The 17,114-nt window shown below is 37.3% G+C and overlaps 2 protein-coding genes across 2 annotated transcripts; both read left to right on the plus strand.

Moving 5' to 3' along the window:
- Positions 1-544: 544 nt before the first annotated feature.
- Positions 545-4,938, plus strand: LOC119489318 (epithelial membrane protein 3-like). The gene is made up of 5 exons (XM_037771563.1): positions 545-656; positions 2,000-2,087; positions 2,704-2,806; positions 2,895-3,035; positions 4,279-4,938. The coding sequence occupies exons 2-5, from the start codon at positions 2,010-2,012 to the stop codon at positions 4,452-4,454; spliced, it is 498 nt and encodes a 165-aa protein (XP_037627491.1). The 5' UTR covers positions 545-656; positions 2,000-2,009; the 3' UTR covers positions 4,455-4,938.
- A 775-nt stretch (positions 4,939-5,713) lies between these two features.
- On the plus strand, positions 5,714-17,099 carry zmynd12 (zinc finger, MYND-type containing 12). The gene is made up of 8 exons (XM_037773039.1): positions 5,714-5,955; positions 9,999-10,122; positions 11,607-11,778; positions 12,768-12,931; positions 13,700-13,822; positions 13,904-13,997; positions 14,531-14,676; positions 16,869-17,099. Exons 1-8 carry the CDS (start codon positions 5,810-5,812, stop codon positions 17,058-17,060), a joined length of 1,161 nt encoding a protein of 386 aa, XP_037628967.1. The 5' UTR covers positions 5,714-5,809; the 3' UTR covers positions 17,061-17,099.
- The last annotated feature ends 15 nt before the right edge of the window (positions 17,100-17,114 follow it).

Consider the following 17,114-nt stretch of genomic DNA (forward strand, 5'->3'; position numbering starts at 1 on the left):
AAAATTAATGGAGGGATACAGGCATTAATATTAACTTTTTTCAAGTACATGAATACTTTTTCTAATTATTTTTCTTTTTAATTTAGATGTAAATGTATAATTGATGTTTAGAAACTTAATAATTTGTTGTTGCAGTGACCTCCTCTGACCCTTCTACATAAACTAAGACGTATTTACCCGGTTGTGCCCTGCCCAGATGTTTTCTGTGTGACCAGTGCCCTCTGAATACTTATTATGTTCTGCTGTAGAAATGTGAGTTATGTTGCAGCTGAGTGTTTATTTTTCATATCTGCTCTAACAAGATTGGGCTCATGAATGGATGAGATATGGTAGAATGATCATTATGCTGTTCCAAATGGACTGTTTACAGAGGAGGTTTCTTCATGTGGTTTTTCATGTGCCTCCACTGCCTTATGGGTGGGTCCCATTTGAGCCTTTTTTGGATGGTGATGTTGTACTGAGGGACTACGAGGCGCAGCTAAAAGAGAGCTCTGTTCTGCTCAGAGGAAATGGGCGTTCACCTTGGAAAAGTTTGGAGGGAGTGACTGTAAAAATAAGGAGGAGGTGTGGTGAGGCTGGAAATGAGGGGACCACCAAGAGGGGCACAGAGAGGAGAAACTGCTGCTGAGATCTGATTCAGAGGGACAAAACACAGAGTGAGTAGATAGTTTCTTGACTTTTCATATGATTTCAATGAATGTCTTGTTAAATCGTGCTATTTTAAAACAAAGATGACGTTGCAGTGATTCTTGCATCACATCTCTTAGTAACACAAGCTCTAAAAGTAGCAAAAAGAAATCATCTTATCTCATCAATCACTTATTTTAACAATCCTGCAACAGAAAAAAAATGTATGTTACTCATCATATCATTGTAATATGTTCATTTTCATTGCTTTTAAACCATTTTCACTGCATGTTTACCGTTCTTTGACTTTCATGTGATGGATGAAATCTAGTTTAATGACCATAATTTGACAGTAATCCACCGCCCACTCAAGTGGACCTCTCCTACAGATAATGATCTACACAGACAATTTCATGTCTCTTATTTCACTTTCTGTATATAGACGTTTATTCTGTGTTTATAATTTAGATTTTTTAATTTAGAATTTAATTTAGATTTAATTTAGATTTTGTTATGCTTTTTGTAGTAGTCAGGTATATTTATAGTGTATTCCAGTATTCTTTATATTTTTGGATTCTTTGGATATATTTCTTTAGTGTTGACATGTTGGATAACCTGCTGCTGTAACACAATCATTTCCCAATTTGGGATCAATAAAGTACATCTATCTATCTATCTAGCTATCTATATTTATCTATCTATCATCTATATTTATCTATCTATCTATCTATCTATCTATCTGTCTATATTTATCTATCTATCTATATATCTATTTCGCTCTATGTCTTTTTTCTCTCTCACTGCATGTCTCCTTATTATAATTTCATCTCACAATAAGCTGCGATATCCTCTTTAGTGTTCACTTGTTACACTATTACTGTACACTAATGTCAAATATCTTTGTAAAATCAGAGGCTTCTCCTTAGACTTTAATTTCCTCTAACCTTACAAGTAGAGCAGCTTTTAATGAAATCCAAATGTGAGTTGAATTACAGACTGTTTAAGCTCAACCGTTCAGAAAGGTAGAGAGGTTAATTGGGTAAATATTTTGGAAGCGTTTAGATTTCAATAGGCCCGCCCAGGTTCTCTGTGGTCTGCTGTACGATGGCAACACACAGGCCTGCAGTCAAAGAGAAGTTTTTAGAAATTGCACTCTGTTTTGAAGCGTGGTCTTACGTAACACAGAGTATACTCTGTTCAGCCGCTCAGATTTTCCACTTTATGTTTCGAGGGAAAAACAGGAAAGTTCCCAAACACTGATTTTCACTGTGGAACCAGCAAACATGTTAAATTGGTCACACACACACGATTTCCTCGCTAAGCTTGTTATATTGGAGACCTAAATTTAAACAGATTTGTTTGTTTTTAACAGGGAGTTGAAAATGGCGTACCTGCTCATGTTTGTGACCCTGCTGCATCTCATCACACTGGCAATGCTGTTCATTGCAACCATGGAGAAGGTAGGAGTCATATTTTAGAGCATGATTGTTCACTTTAAAGGTCCCATATTATAAAAAAGTGAGATTTTCATGTTTTATTTTATTATAAAGCAGGCTTAAGTTCTATATAAATACTGTGAAGGTATCGAAACGCTCAATCCACAGGGAAATACACACAGCCCGTATTTAGAAACGCTGCATTTGAAACAAGCTGTCAAGATTTCTGTCCATTTGTGATGTCACAAATATACAATATTTAGACCCTTTACACAGATTTAAACATTCTAAATGTGTCCTAGTTTATTCCTGGTTGCAGTGTATGTGAATGTCATCAGCTGACAGGAAGTACATATGGACCCAAGCTGTTGCCTGGCAACGCAATTCTGTCGCAATTCCATCACAATTCCGTCGAAATACGCTAAAACGGAGCGTTTCAGACAGAGGGTAAATACAGGTATATTCAGGCCGACTGTGTGAGGAAAATAAAGTTTTTTTTGAACATTACAGAATGTAAACATGTTCTAGTAGAAACACAAAATACAAGTATGATCCTGAAAATTAGCATAATATGGGACCTTTAACTGTATTATTTCACAAGTGCAACATATCCAGCTGTGTGTCTAATGTCTCTTTAAAGTCCTGGTGGGTGTGGGATGGCCTGGAGAATTCAGACCTGTGGTACAACTGTAGGTTTGACAACTTCACAGGAACCTGGTTGTGTGCATCCTCCAGGGAAACTGGTAAGCAACATTTTGCATACCTCCACACATAAACGAATAACATATGAGACTGTTTTTTTTAGATGTGGGAATGTTTTTTCTTTCTCAGATTGGCTTAAGTCAGTGCAGGTCCTGATGGTTCTGTCAGTGGTCTTCTCCTCGGTCTCCTTCTTGGTGTTCCTGGGTCAGCTGTTCACCATGTCTAAGGGTGGACTCTTCTACTTCACCGGGCTGTGTCAAGTCTTTGCAGGTAACAGTGGAGTGAAACAATGTCCCGCCGGCATGTGAGACCGTTTGGAAAGGCTGACGCTTTCTATTATAAATCTAAAGTCAATGGTTGGCAAATACGCTAAATGTAGAGACCGGTCTCTCTATATTTCAGGTTTTGGTCTATATTTAAGCAATGGTATAATCCTTGAGTGCAGTGGCCCTTTTTCTCCAGTGGCTCCTTAAAAATGGAAATGAATAACTGTTTTTTGTTTACAATTTCATTTTGAGGAAAAAAAAAACCCGTGAGATTTTGAAAATAAAGTCACAAGTTTACAAGAAAAAAACGTTGCAATATTATGAGAATAAAGTCATAATATTATAAAGTAGTAATTGTACATGTTATTTTCTTTTTTCTTGTAAAGTTATGACTTTATTCTCGTAATGTTACGACTTTTTTCTCATAATATTATGACTTTATTCTGGAAATCTCAGATGTTTTTTCCCCTCAATGTTGCCCTAAGACTCCGTAGTACATTTGCACTTGGGCCCTCACTGCATTAGACTTATATACTATATACTTAGACTATAAACTGTGTTACCTTCATCACAATGCTCAAATGTTTTGCGGCTCCAGACAGATTTTATTTTTTATTTTTTGCCTAAAATGGCTCTTTTGATAGTAAAAGTTGCCGACCCCTGACATAGGGAGTGTGTCCTCTTCATAGAGTCCGCCATGTTGCTCCGCCAAGTTTCTACAGTAGCCCAGAATGTAGCCTTTCATGTTTTTACGTTACCTGAAGGCCAACGTATAGTTCTCTGACACGCTTGTGAAACTGCGGCGTGCAAAATCGTGATACCGCCAGCTGTTGCTCCTAAAGTAGTATTTATATGGTATGGATGGCCTCTGAGCGAGGGGAACGGCGTTACCGGTTTGCAAAGTTTATAACCTGCTTCATTTTGTATACCTTCTGATTAATGTCATATAGCAACAAGCACCCACTACCCACCTGTACATGTTGAACAAAACAACATGAATACATCACTAACTTTTAGTTCAGACTGTTACAGAAAAATCTGTGACGGTGTTTGCATTACTTATTCAACAAAGATTTAAAGGTGTAGGATTTGGTGGCATCTAGTGGTGTGTTTGCAGAATGCAACCAACTGAGTACCCCTATGCTCACTCCTCCCTTATCAAGAGTGCGGTGACGTGAGACGTCGAATGCAAAACCACACATCCCGCCTCTAATAATAAATATCACTTTTTGTTTTTGTTTTTTTAGGGCTGACTGCCTTTTCTGCAGCTCTCATCTACACATTAAACAATAAGGAAATCCTTCAGGACTCCAGAGAGCTGACAGCAGGACACTTTGGCTACTGCTTCATCCTGGCCTGGGTGTGTGTCCCCTTGTTGCTGTGTAGCGGGGTCATATACGTCCACCTGCGTAAGAAAGAGTGACCCAAAAAAAAAAAGGAAAAAATTGCCAACGACATTTATTTTTTGGAGAAATAAAAATATATATTAAATTGAATTCTGAGAAATGCTAATTTTGCAGGAGTCACAGTGTCACAAATGTTATGACTTTTGCTCATGTTTCGGTTGTGTGATAATGTTTTTGAATTGTAGACAGGCCTACATGTATATTGGTTTTCTCTTAAGCAAAATCCTCAATATCAATCCAATGTATAATGCTCAACTTATTTTTTAAGACACGTTTACTATAAGAGGTTTTTGTTGTCTGTTACTGTTGTCCTATGTTGTCTAAGGAAGCTAAAGCAGTGTTATGTTTTGTTTAATTAGTGTTGTAGGTCCTATGAGGCATTTGAATTGTTTTTAATTTTCCCTAGAACACATTGGAAATATGTATATTTTTGTACCTAAAGCTGATATGTACAATACATTTAGTAACGTTAGCTGCTTTAAATAAATACCACACAAAGAAGCAGGATGTCCATTATTGTTTTTTTTATTTTTATTTTTTTTAGTAATAATATTTTATTTCAAAAGTTCAATACAATATAATTGCATGTTCAGATGCTTCATTACAGTTCTGCAAAAATACCTTACAGTATAAAAATAATATAAAAATAAATTATAAAATATACAACAAATAAACTGTAAGGAAAGGAAAGGATAAATAAAAACAAAACAAAATAAAAAAACAAGATACTGATTTTAAAACATATTTGACCATGATTGATAACTTAAAACTCAAAAATTCTAAATTGACCAAAACTATTAAATTATTTAGACATTTCACATTAATTCCAATTAACAGACCCCGGTTGTTTTTTGTTTGTTGTTTTTTTATTTTATTTTTATTCATCTTTTCCTTTCCTTACATTTTATGTGTTGTATAATTTAATTTATTTTTTATATTATTTTTATACTGTAAAATATATTTGCAGGATTGTAATATATTACTATTAAATTGTTTAGACATTTCAAATTTATTCCAATTGTTTAACGTCCATTATTGTTACAACACTATAACTTGCATATTTTTTAAATTATAATAAATTTCACATTTGATACCAGATAAGTCTGTTAATGACATTTTAGAAATTATTTGATCATATTTAGAGCATGTATTCTAAATTATCTGCTTTTAATTCATGTTTTTAAGCCTTTTTAATAACATTTTTACCATCAGAGAGGGATGCTACTGAGGTCGTTGCCATAGCTACTGAGGTCGTTGCCATAGCTACTGAGTTCGTTGCCATGGCGACCACAAACTCACAGGCGTTAGCTTCACCAGCTAACTTCAGCATCATAATACCGGACGCGTTTAGCTGCATAACTTCAGTGTGATAATGGAAGAAGAAGATAGTCCTCCTGTTTTGGGGGCAACATCCAGGATAATTCCTCTCGCTGTTCCCAAAGGAACAGACAAGCTGTGTGAACTTTGTGAAAGTGAAGCGAAGCTGCAGTGCAACGGCTGTAGGCTCACCTTCTACTGGTAAGATAGCACAGATAACGGTAGCTAAGGAGCCTGGAGCTAACGTTAGCTTCTATTTGTTTATTTGTTTTGCACAATTTAAGACTATACAACATAACAAAACAATAAATGAATAATAAACAGTGCAGGAAGAGGCAAAAAACCCACTGGGCTGATCTGAAGCCTCCACCTACAGACAAGATCAATATAAAGAAATAATATGACTACATAATAGTGATAACAAAACAATTAGGACAATATATATATATATAATAACAACAATAACAATACAGTAAATATATTTAAAAAAAGACAAGTGTGTGTGTGTGTGTGTGTGTTGCATTCTAGCTCCTAGTTAGCTGTTTTATCATGAACTGTTAGAGTTGTTCATGGCTGTCAGCTCATTTATATTTGTGAGATCAAACTTTCTGTATTATTTAGTGAGAGTTTTGGTGAAACATGTCTCCTGTTTGGACGTTAGGTGGCAGTGTCCCCCATGTTATTTTACAGCACACATGCAGAGAACATGGTTATATATTTAAATAGAAAACAATGGAACACTATGTTTATAATACTTCATAAATATATCATAATATATAATTATGAAATATTTATATTACTTCATAAATATACAATATATAAATATATTTATATACAATATAAAAATGTATAAATATAAGATAAGATAAGATGAACCTTTATTAATCCCCTGAAGGGAAATCCAGATGTCAAAGCAGCAACATCAGCAAACAGGGTGAAACACAGGAGAGGTAAAGGTATACAAAAATTATAAAAACATTAATAGAGATATAAAAGATACAGAGTGAATGGGTGAACATAGTGGGTACAGCCCGTCAATAAATAAATGTAGTATGTAAAATAAATAAATGTAATATGTGCATATGTGCAGTCTATAAAGTGGTACATAGGATGTATAAAATATATAATAATAAAATCAAGGAATTTCTATTTAAGATTGTACACAGGTATTACCCTGCTAAAGATGATATTTTGCAAGTTCTTCCCAACTGTTAACAATAGATACACTTTTGCATTGTGAAGGGGAAACTATTGAACATGTACTTGTAGATTGTTTTCATTGTTTTTGGTTTAGTTTACAGAAAAATCTCTCAAAACATTTAAAAAAAAATATCATACTAACAAAGATTGAGATATTACTCACTGTCCACAATCCCAGTTTTTCGGGTTTTTACATAATTAATTTGATTATTATCCTAGCAAAATATTATAAACATAAAATGATGTGGCTTAAAAGAATACACTCCTTTTTTGTTTTTAAATATACTTTTAAAACATATTTGACTATGATTGATAACTTAAAACTCAAAAATACTAAATTACCTAAAACTATTAATTTGTTTAGACATTTTTATATTTATTCCATTTGTTTAACAGACAACTATTGTTTTTTTGTTTGTTGTTTTTTTATTTTATTTTTATTCATCTTTTCCTTTCCCTGCATTTTATGTCTTGTTTAATTTATTTTATTTTTTATATTATTTTTATACTGTAAAATATATTTGCAGACTTGTAATGAAAAATATATTCTATTGAACTTTTGAAATAAAAAAAAACACACAAGGAGGGTGGAAAGAGGAGAGTTACGCGTCATCATCGCGTCATATCATCGGGGTATCACACATGCGCAGTCTGCACTCTCACAAATACAGTTACACTGCGCATGCATGATACCTCCAGTGTCGTCATGAGGGAGAGGAACAGCTGGAAATAAAATCACTAAATCGGAGACTTTAGTTGATGTGACTGAGAGCTGCTGCTGCATGCATCTGTTCCATCGTTTGAGTCTGTCAACATCAGCTCTTTTTAATGTAATAAACCTACATCAGGAGAAACCTTTGTAGCTGCAGCATCTCTGCAGAGTCAATTACTGATCATAAGATGGAGCTGGATGAGATCTACAGTATGCAGGGTGAAGAGGAGCACGTGGTGGCATCCATCTCTCCCTGCAGGGATCTGTGTGAAGGGATGAGCCACTAAGGCCAGTCTCTTAAAGGGAGCTTACACACTCTTATTGTGCCTCTCAGCCTTTAAAATGAACTGCAAGTCAAGCACATTTCTTGAATCAGATGAAACATTATAGCTCAAAACAATGGATAGAGGGGAAAAAACACATCAGAATCAGGTTTATTTACGCAGGTCTCTCAATATACTTACACAGAATAGAAAGAAACAGAATAAATAATACAATAATAAAATTAAAATTAAATGTTTATATACAAGTCAAGTGTTCGGGAGTTGTAAGCAACACAAATAGTGGTCAATAAATAAATACTGGATAGATATAGTGTACCAGATGTTTATGTACAGCATGTACATGTGGAGATGTCTATATACTGTATGTATACTTAGTAGGGTTTATATTTTCAGTGACAGGTATGTACATATTATAATATGTACCTAAAGTGACAGATGATATGTACATATTAAAAAAATTTGCATTAAAGACTGTAAATTATAATCTAAAAATGTGCATTAAAGACTAAATTATAATCTAAAAATGTGCACAAATGTGCATTAAAGACTGTAAATTATAATTTAAAAATGTGCATTAAACACTGTAAATTATAATCTAAAAATGTGCATTAAACACTGTAAATTATAATCTAAAAATTTGCACAATTGTGCATTAAAGACTGTAAATTATAATCTAAAAATTTGCAAAAATGTGCATTAAAGACTAAATTATAATCTAAAAATATGCATTAAAGACTGTAAATTATAATCTAAAAATGTGCATTAAAGACTGTAAATTATAATCTACATATATGCATTAAAGACTGTAAATCATAATCTAAATATGTGCATTAAAGACTGTATGAATTATAGTCTATAAGAGCAGCAGTGGGTATTTTGGTGTCAGAGGATTATTGACAGTGTATGACTGATTAAGTGTTCATCAGAGTGATGGTCTGAGTGTCTTGTTGTTTTAGCGTACAGTGTTCTGTAGCGCTTCCCAGAGGGGAGAAGTTGGAAGAGGTTGTGTTCAGGGTGTGAGAGGTCTGTAGTGATGCTTCCAAGAGATTATTGAAGCAAATACAGTATCTTTATGCCAGTTAGTAGACTTGGCATTTGATCTTTGTCAGAGCAACATAATGTCTTTGGAACAGGTTACTTTGGCTCAAAATAAGACTGAAAAGCTATCACCTTGTTAGGGGTGAAATGGTTTATCTGAGGCCTAATGAGCCATATCATATTATCAGGCTGCTGGCTTACTAGTATAGTGTTTGTGGTGACTGTTTATTATTAGGCAGATTGAAAAGTATATGCAAAGAAAGCTCAGCAGAGACAAGAAATAATAGTGGCCCTGCAGCCTGGGAAGACCCTTTGATTTATGTGCGTCTGTGCGCTCAAGCACACAAGCTCTGTCAATGCTACTGTGGATGTGACGTGGCCAGATCACTGCCTGCTCGCTGCTGCTGTCTCCAGTCCAGAAACACAAATACGTTGGCATGAGCACACATGCTCCTCAGTAGAGAAAAACGCAAGGAAAACCAAGACAGTTTCCACAGGAGTGTGCCTGAGAGGAGCGCCAGATGAACAAAATTACAGAGCAGTTATGTCATGGCATACAATTTAGTATGCCTCTGCGCACTCAGATTATATTTTCTAAATGGGATAGAGGCTCTGGCTTTGGAAATGTTATTACTTCAACTGATATATACTGTATAGAAACATTTAACTGTTAATGCTACACATGATTGTATCTGGTGATTTGAAGTCATTTGGAACCATTCTCACTGAGGCTACTGTTCTACACTTGCAGTATTAGTTGCAGCTTAGTTGTTCAGATGATAGCAGGGAAAACAGGTTCTTCTTTAAGAGCTTAATTCCTGAGCCAAGGTGGACTCTGTGGATCCAAGGTGGCTGAATTGAGAGAGGGAAACTGAGGCAACTAATCCCCTTGAGGCAAATTTTTGATTTGTGATATTGGGCTGTATGAATAAAAAGGCCTTAACATGAGGGAGGAAGTCTTTTTGGGAATCTAAAAGTAACCTAAATTTCTTTTTTGTTTTATTCCTCAGTGATGCCGAGCACCAGCAGGCTGACTGGGTGGGGATCCACGAGAGAATCTGTCAGCTGCTTGTTCCCATTCGTACCCCGACGCTCTTCACTCTCAAAGGCCACATGGAAACGCAGCTTAGAAAGGTGAGGATGTACGTGATGCAATGGGACAACATGCACACACACACATCTTGCTCTGAGTTTGAGTCTAGTTTACATCACAAGGAAAATGCAACGAAATGAACAACTTTCCAAATCTCATACTTTTTCTTATTACTTTTAGTACATACTGCAGTTGCCCTTACAAAGTACGTACTGTTGCATGCAGTATGCATACAATTGGGACGTACTACTTCATCATAATATTATGTCTTGACACTCTTGCTATTATATTGTTGTAGGATTGTGGGTCAGAATAGACAGAAAAGCATGCTGGCTTGCATACTGCAGAATACGACCGGATGCAGTAGGACATCCTGGTATTTTTGGCATACTGCATTTGACATGTTATGTATTGGGACATACTAAATCTTTTTCTGGCATACTAAATAGTATGGTAGTATTAGTATTGGAGTGCACGGATGGATTCGGAAAACTACTGGTGCCTTCAAATGAAACTCGTGAACTCGTGTTTACAACATGGGAAGTCGTTATGCTTGGCATTCAGGTGGTTAAGTCGTGAGAACACCGCTTCTAAGCAACGGCAATATTAACGTTACTGTCGGCGTCTCGAAGCCACAGAGTCTAACAATTTAGCAAGCTAGCAAGCGGGTAACATAATGCAGGAAATGCAAAGGCATAAAGACAGAGGAGAAAGATGAGGTCGTTGGGAATATCAACATTTTCCTCAGACATTATTATGAAAAACAATATACCACTAAAATTACAATATATTCACTTATTATGCACCGAAAAATTAACTTCCATGGCCTCCGACATTTCTGACAACGTCAACAAACACGTCACAATGGATCATGAACTCTGAGCTTTCAGAAACTTTCCACTTAGTAGGTCGTGAATACCACCAGAGGGTGGCTTTCATATGGTCATATTAGTTTTAGCTTTCCAAATTTCATAAGACTTAAGTTGCCAAATCCAAACCTGGAGCACACAATGAAATGATAACTATAAAAAACAGCATAGATTTCTCTTGTAGACTGTGTTATCTTTCAGGAATCAGTCATGGTAAAGTCACAGAACACAACACAAGAACCTGGATCTTTGTTGTCACGTTATAAGCTGAGTGAAAGTGTTGTGAAACACATTTAGAACAAATGGAGGTAGAGGAGGGAGGAGGAAGAGAGATTGAGTTTGCCATGTGCCGTGACTGGCAGGGAGCTGCACAAAAACAAGTTTTTGCTTTGCTGTTGAATGAATACCACAGAGGAGAAACAGCTGAGAAAGTTATTTTTATTATTATAATAATTTATATCAAGGTTCCTTTTTTGGTTCATAGTTCGGTTGTCACCATTTCCAGAGCTTTCCAGTGATAAATGTTTGGATGTTACTCCAGTGATATCCAAGCCTCTAGTGATTACTGTCAGTAAAAAAAAGAGTAGTTTACTCCTGTGAATGAATATAGGGTAAAGGAAACCTGACATGTACCCTGGTTTTGGTTCCCTACTAAGACGGAGCTGATAGAGATCTGCAGGTCGGTGGCTCAGAACAAGCTGTCTGAGGGGAAACATCAGGAGGCTCTGCCTGCTGCCCAGTTCTGCCTGCGCTGCTCTATAGAAGTCCACGGCTCCAGTACGGTCCAAATTGTCCCGGCCTACCTGCTGCTGGCTGAGGCCAACATGGGTGAGGAAATAGCACAAAATGGTTCCTCAGCTCAAATTGTCTCCTTTCGCCTTCCTATATATGTTTAATGCAATTTAAATTTTATTTTTTTTAATTAATTTATTATTATTATCATTATTATTATTATTACTATTTTTTTATTATTATTATTATTTTTTATTATTATTATTATTATTATCATTATTATCATTATTATTATTATTATTATTATTATTATTATTATTATTATTATTATTATTATTATTTAAATTATTATTATTTAAATTATTATTATTTTTGTATTATTATTATAATTTTTATTATTTTTATTTTTATTTTTTCTGCATCGGCTCAAATTTCCATTCGCTGGAATTGGGCCACGAAACTTGGCCCAATAACTGGAAATAATGTGCAAGTGCTTCCCAACAAATATGACCCCAATCTTCCATATAATGGCGCTGTAGTTAATATATGTACTGTAATGGAAATGTTCATATCTGAGTAGGCCAAAGTTAACTATGTACCTTTAGAGAATCTCAGGGCCTCACAGCTAGTAGACCTCGTCACCGTAAGCATTAAAACAGTGACCCGACAGTTTTATCTTCTGTGACTGTTAACAGCAGAGGGCTGAAGTACTTGTTATGTCTTGTAATCTTCAGTTGTCTGCTCTGTGCTGACGTAATGATTCACTTTCTATCTTTCTCTTCTGTTGTCTGTTCTGTGCTGACGTAATGATACACTTTCTATCTTTCTCTTCTGTGCACTTATCTGTGTGTTTTATATTAGTATGTATAAAGGCCTGACTATTTTTGTGTTCGGGGCTCACTTGCCACAGCCCACTCAGGTGTCTGTGCTCGTGAATCCATCTGCAGATGCTTTTCTTATCAATATATGCTTTTTTATTAAATTTACTTGAAAGACAAGTTGTTACCTTGGTTTGTGTCTTGTTTTAACAGAAACTGCCACCACAGTACAAACATATTTGTGTGTGTGTATTTTGTACTTTCCAGGTTTGGGTAATCTAGCCCGGGTAGCGGAGCTCCTGTCCCAGGCAGAGTGGGCGGTGGTGAAGAGCCCAGAACACGCCGTCCCCCACCGGCTGCACAGGAGCCTGGGCCGCCTCCACATGGCAACTGGAAACCTGGACGTGGCTCTGTTTAACTTTGCAAATGATGTCTGTGTCATAAGTAACAGACACACACACACACACACACACACACACACACACACACCAGAAATGGCTTCAGTACATTAAAGTGACATTTTCATGTCTTTTATATTATAAAGCAGGTTTAAGTGCTATATAAATACTGGGAAAGTATCGAAGCACTCAATATACAGAGAAATACACACAGCCCGTTTTCAGAAACTGAGCTTTTGAAACAAGTCGTCAGGATTTCTTTCAATTTGTGATGTCACAAATCTACAATATTTTGACCCTTTACACAGATTTAAACATTCTAAATGGGTCCCAGTTTACTTCCTGTTGCAGTGTATGTAAATAACATCAGTTGACAAGAAGTAAACATGGACCCAAACTGTTGCCTAGCTATGCAATTATGTTGCAATTCCATTGAAATGTACTAAAACGGAGCGTTTCAGACAGAGGGTGAATACAGGTACATTCAAGCAGACAGCATGATGAAAATAAAGTTTTTTTTAAACATTAAAGTATGTAAACATGTTCTAGTAGAAACCCAAAATACAAATATGAACCTGAAAATGAGCATGATATATCCCCGTTAAGTATTTTCACTAACTTTATTGATATTGTGAGAAGCAAAATAAAAGCCACAACTGTGTTTCTGCACTTTGTGTCTCACTGCTTGTAAATAGTTTTAAACTTGAGTGAGATTAACAGTGTGTCATGTGCACCCACCCACATTGTAAATCCTATATATAACCCTAACCCTATATCTGAATTTCTCTGATGTTGTTTCAGATATACTTTGCCAGTGAGGAGTACGGTCTGGACAGCACCGTCACCTGTGGCGGCTACGTCCTAATGGCTGAAGTGTTTGCCAAACGGGGTGAGATGCCCGTTGCTCATTCCTTGTACTCTAAGGTAAAATAATCCAGATGTTATTAAGATGATCTGTTTTTGTGGATGTGTTTCATGGTTTATCTTCTATCGATCATATTGCAGGTGGCTCATATTTGGCACCGCCATCTGACCAAATGCCTCAAGACCCACGTCCCAGATGTCCAAAATCCTGACATGGTGTCGGAGTCCTCTTACGGTGTGTCTTTGTCATCAAATATGTAACCATACATTTATGTTTTATCAATCTATCCAGTGCAGAATCAGAAAATGACATCACCGCCCGCTAAAGCGCAGGAAGCTCCATTGGAGTATCACTAAGAAAATAAGGTCAATAGTGCCTATATTTATCTGAGCTGTCTTGCTGTGCAATCCGAAAGCTTAACCCCAGATTTACACTAGCACACTCAGGGCTGACTCCAGACCAGTGCTGACACATCTCTGTCTGCGCAGCATCCGCACCATTACCCTCTATCACAGCTGCTGCCCTACATATAATTCTAAGCCTGTTGGCTGCAATGCAATTTTCCCAGGCTTTCTGGGATGTTTACCAGGGAAAAGTGGGTGTGGAAGCTTACTCAAACTAAACACAAGATGCACACATGACATGAATGTTATGTTAATCTCTATTAAATGCATTAAACAAATTAGCTGTTAAGTGTATTTAATCCCATGGTAATATACTGTAAAAGCTAAAGGGCATGTTTATCTCTATCCATGACTTTCCACCAGACAAAGCCCAGCGACTTGAAGTAGAAGAGATGTTACAAACCATGTTGGCGTTTTTGCAGAATGACTCCAGAATGGACTCCGCTCAGATTGCGCTGGTGTCCCACTGCCTGGCCATGTTGTGCTTCCTGGGAGGAGACTCCCTAAAGGTGAGTCACCTGACGGGAGGCATTGAAGGTTCAGGTTTGACACAGTGACACAGTTCCCCATTTTCCCCCTTTATGCCCCTACTTTGGCGGGCCGTGCTCAAGATGGGATTATCTCTAATTGGTAAAGCCGTAAAGATGAGGTGGGAATTAGTGGGAGTTGATTCGACTTGTTTCGACTTCCGCCTCGATTCCCAGTCTCTGTAATGCCTTTGGAAGCTATTTGCGGGTATGTACGCGTCACCTCTTTAGGTGGATGAATGAGCCGATCCCTTGTGTGTCACGCCAGCATAGAGCACGAAGCTGCAATGGTGTCATTAGGTGACTGCCACAGATTTAAAACCTTGTCGGGGTTAAAGGTCAGTGGGTCTTGGGCCGATGGAGATTGAAGCTTGGACGAGATCTTATGGTTAAGCGCATGTAGCCTCACAAACAAACACCAGACAGTTACACAACAATCAGTTGTTTGTTTGTCATGTTTTTATCTGGTTGTTTGGTGGGTTGGTACGGCTGGATGAAATACAGTTGGAGTTGTTTTTTACTTCACCAACAGCTACACCAGACTTAAAAAAAACTTGTTATGTTAAATGTTAAAGGTCCCATATTGTAAAAAGTGAGATTTTTTTTTATCATAAAGCAGGTTTAAGTGTGATATAAATAAAGGTAAAGTATCGAAACGCTCAATCCACGGAGAAATACGCAGCCAGTTTTCAGAAACTGTGCCCTTGAAACAAGCTGTCAGGATGGTTGCAATTTTATGATGTCATAAATATACAATATGTAGACCATTTCACAGTTTTAAACGTAAACATTTTAAATGTTAAAAGTTTATTTCCGGTTGCAGCGTATGGTTGCGTCTAACATGCTATTTAGTTCACTAAAACAGTATGCGAGATATTTTAGTATGTCCGAACCTTTAAGTATGAAACCAATAGTACGCAAATTGCAAACTATTTCTGCAGTATGCAACACTGGACACTACAGTGGTATAAATATTCCACAATGCAATGCGGTAGTGACGACAACGTTCATAGCAGACGCTGACGGACAGCTTAAATTTAACTAAGTATAAGATTTCACTTTGCTAGGCGTAACATATATTTCAAATTAGTTCAGACTTTGATTGTCACAAACCAACGTTTTGGTCACATGAGGTTGGTACGGGTTACCATGGTAACACGTCTCCAACCGGCAAAGAGGCTCTAAGTAAGTGACGACGTAAATTACAACTCAGTGCATCCAAAAAGTTACATACTACTGATTATTCACACATATTGAGTATGTAATGCATAGTATCTGTTTAATGACATCAGCTGACAGGAAGTAAACATGGACCCAAGCTGTTGCCTAGCAACGCAATTCCATTGCAATTCAGTCGAAATGTGCTAAAGCAGCATTTCGGAGGGTAAATACAGAGACATTCAGGCAGACAGTAGGAAACATTACAGCATGTAAACATGTTCTAGTAGAAACACAAAATACAAGTATGAACCTGAAAATGAGCACGATATGGGACCTTTAAGCAACATATAGGCAACATAACAGTAGTAGTAATAAGGACCAGGGCTCACCATGGTGGACGGGGTCTACGTCAACGAGCCTGAGGGCCGTTCCCACTGATTGAAGAGTATCTTTGATCTCCACAGTGAAATTGAGTTTTTGCTTTGCCCTCCTCCACAGAGAGGTCAGACTGTAGAGTCAGCTGTAACATCTGGTCTACTGTTCAGTCCAACTGTCTCTTCTTCCTCATATCTATTGAACTATACAGTAAAAGAACTAGGCAGCACAGGAGCTCTGGGTGTTCACTCCTGAGAGAGCTCTGGGTGGATATAACACTTGAGTAACCCTAACACAATGCATATCCCCAGCTGTTTATGAAGCCTGAGAAGCTTCAGGAATTCCTCTGCAAACCTCAATGACTTCCACATTGTGTCTGGCGTGTTTCCATCTGAGCACGCACGGCTTTTGTCATCAGTGTCAAACAATGCTTTTATATCCTCATTTTCTCTCGGTTGTAAACCGTAAAGGACGGAGTAACGATCGGGTTGTCGGAGGGGTGAAGTGGGATAAGTTAAGCCGACCGGTTTTGCAATCCAATTTTCAGTGATATTATTATATAAGTCAGCTTTACTCTCCCCGGAGAGTCTCACAGCTGCAGCTGCTGTGTTTTGTTTCCGTTTGTGTTTGTGTGCCAGGCTCTGGGATTTGGCAGCGCTGCCCTGCAGGCCAGCCAGCTGATACCAAACCATGACCTGACAGAGCCCATCCAGGACCTGCTGCAGCTGGTGCAGAGTCTGCAGACAGAACCGCGTCCCGGTTCGGGACTAGTCGCCGTACCTGAGATCTGCTCCGCCGGGATCATCTGTGATTCACCTGTGGAAATGTAGAAACCACTGAGTTCAAATAAAACATTTATGAGTACAGAGCTTATGAAGTCATTC

Source organism: Sebastes umbrosus, chromosome 6 (assembly GCF_015220745.1).
Source record: "Sebastes umbrosus isolate fSebUmb1 chromosome 6, fSebUmb1.pri, whole genome shotgun sequence".
Taxonomy (NCBI): Eukaryota; Metazoa; Chordata; class Actinopteri; order Perciformes; family Sebastidae; genus Sebastes; species Sebastes umbrosus.

Excerpts from the sequence above, each read along its gene's own strand:
- zmynd12 (XM_037773039.1), top strand. The coding sequence starts at position 5,810 with ATGGAAGAAGAAGATAGTCCTCCTGTTTTGGGGGCAACATCCAGGATA. Across the intron at positions 13,998-14,530 it reads GGTGTCGGAGTCCTCTTACG|ACAAAGCCCAGCGACTTGAA; the intron begins GTGTGTCTTTGT and ends ACTTTCCACCAG. Across the intron at positions 14,677-16,868 it reads TGGGAGGAGACTCCCTAAAG|GCTCTGGGATTTGGCAGCGC; the intron begins GTGAGTCACCTG and ends TTTGTGTGCCAG.
- LOC119489318 (XM_037771563.1), top strand. The coding sequence starts at position 2,010 with ATGGCGTACCTGCTCATGTTTGTGACCCTGCTGCATCTCATCACACTG. Across the intron at positions 2,088-2,703 it reads TCATTGCAACCATGGAGAAG|TCCTGGTGGGTGTGGGATGG; the intron begins GTAGGAGTCATA and ends GTCTCTTTAAAG. Across the intron at positions 2,807-2,894 it reads TGCATCCTCCAGGGAAACTG|ATTGGCTTAAGTCAGTGCAG; the intron begins GTAAGCAACATT and ends TTTCTTTCTCAG.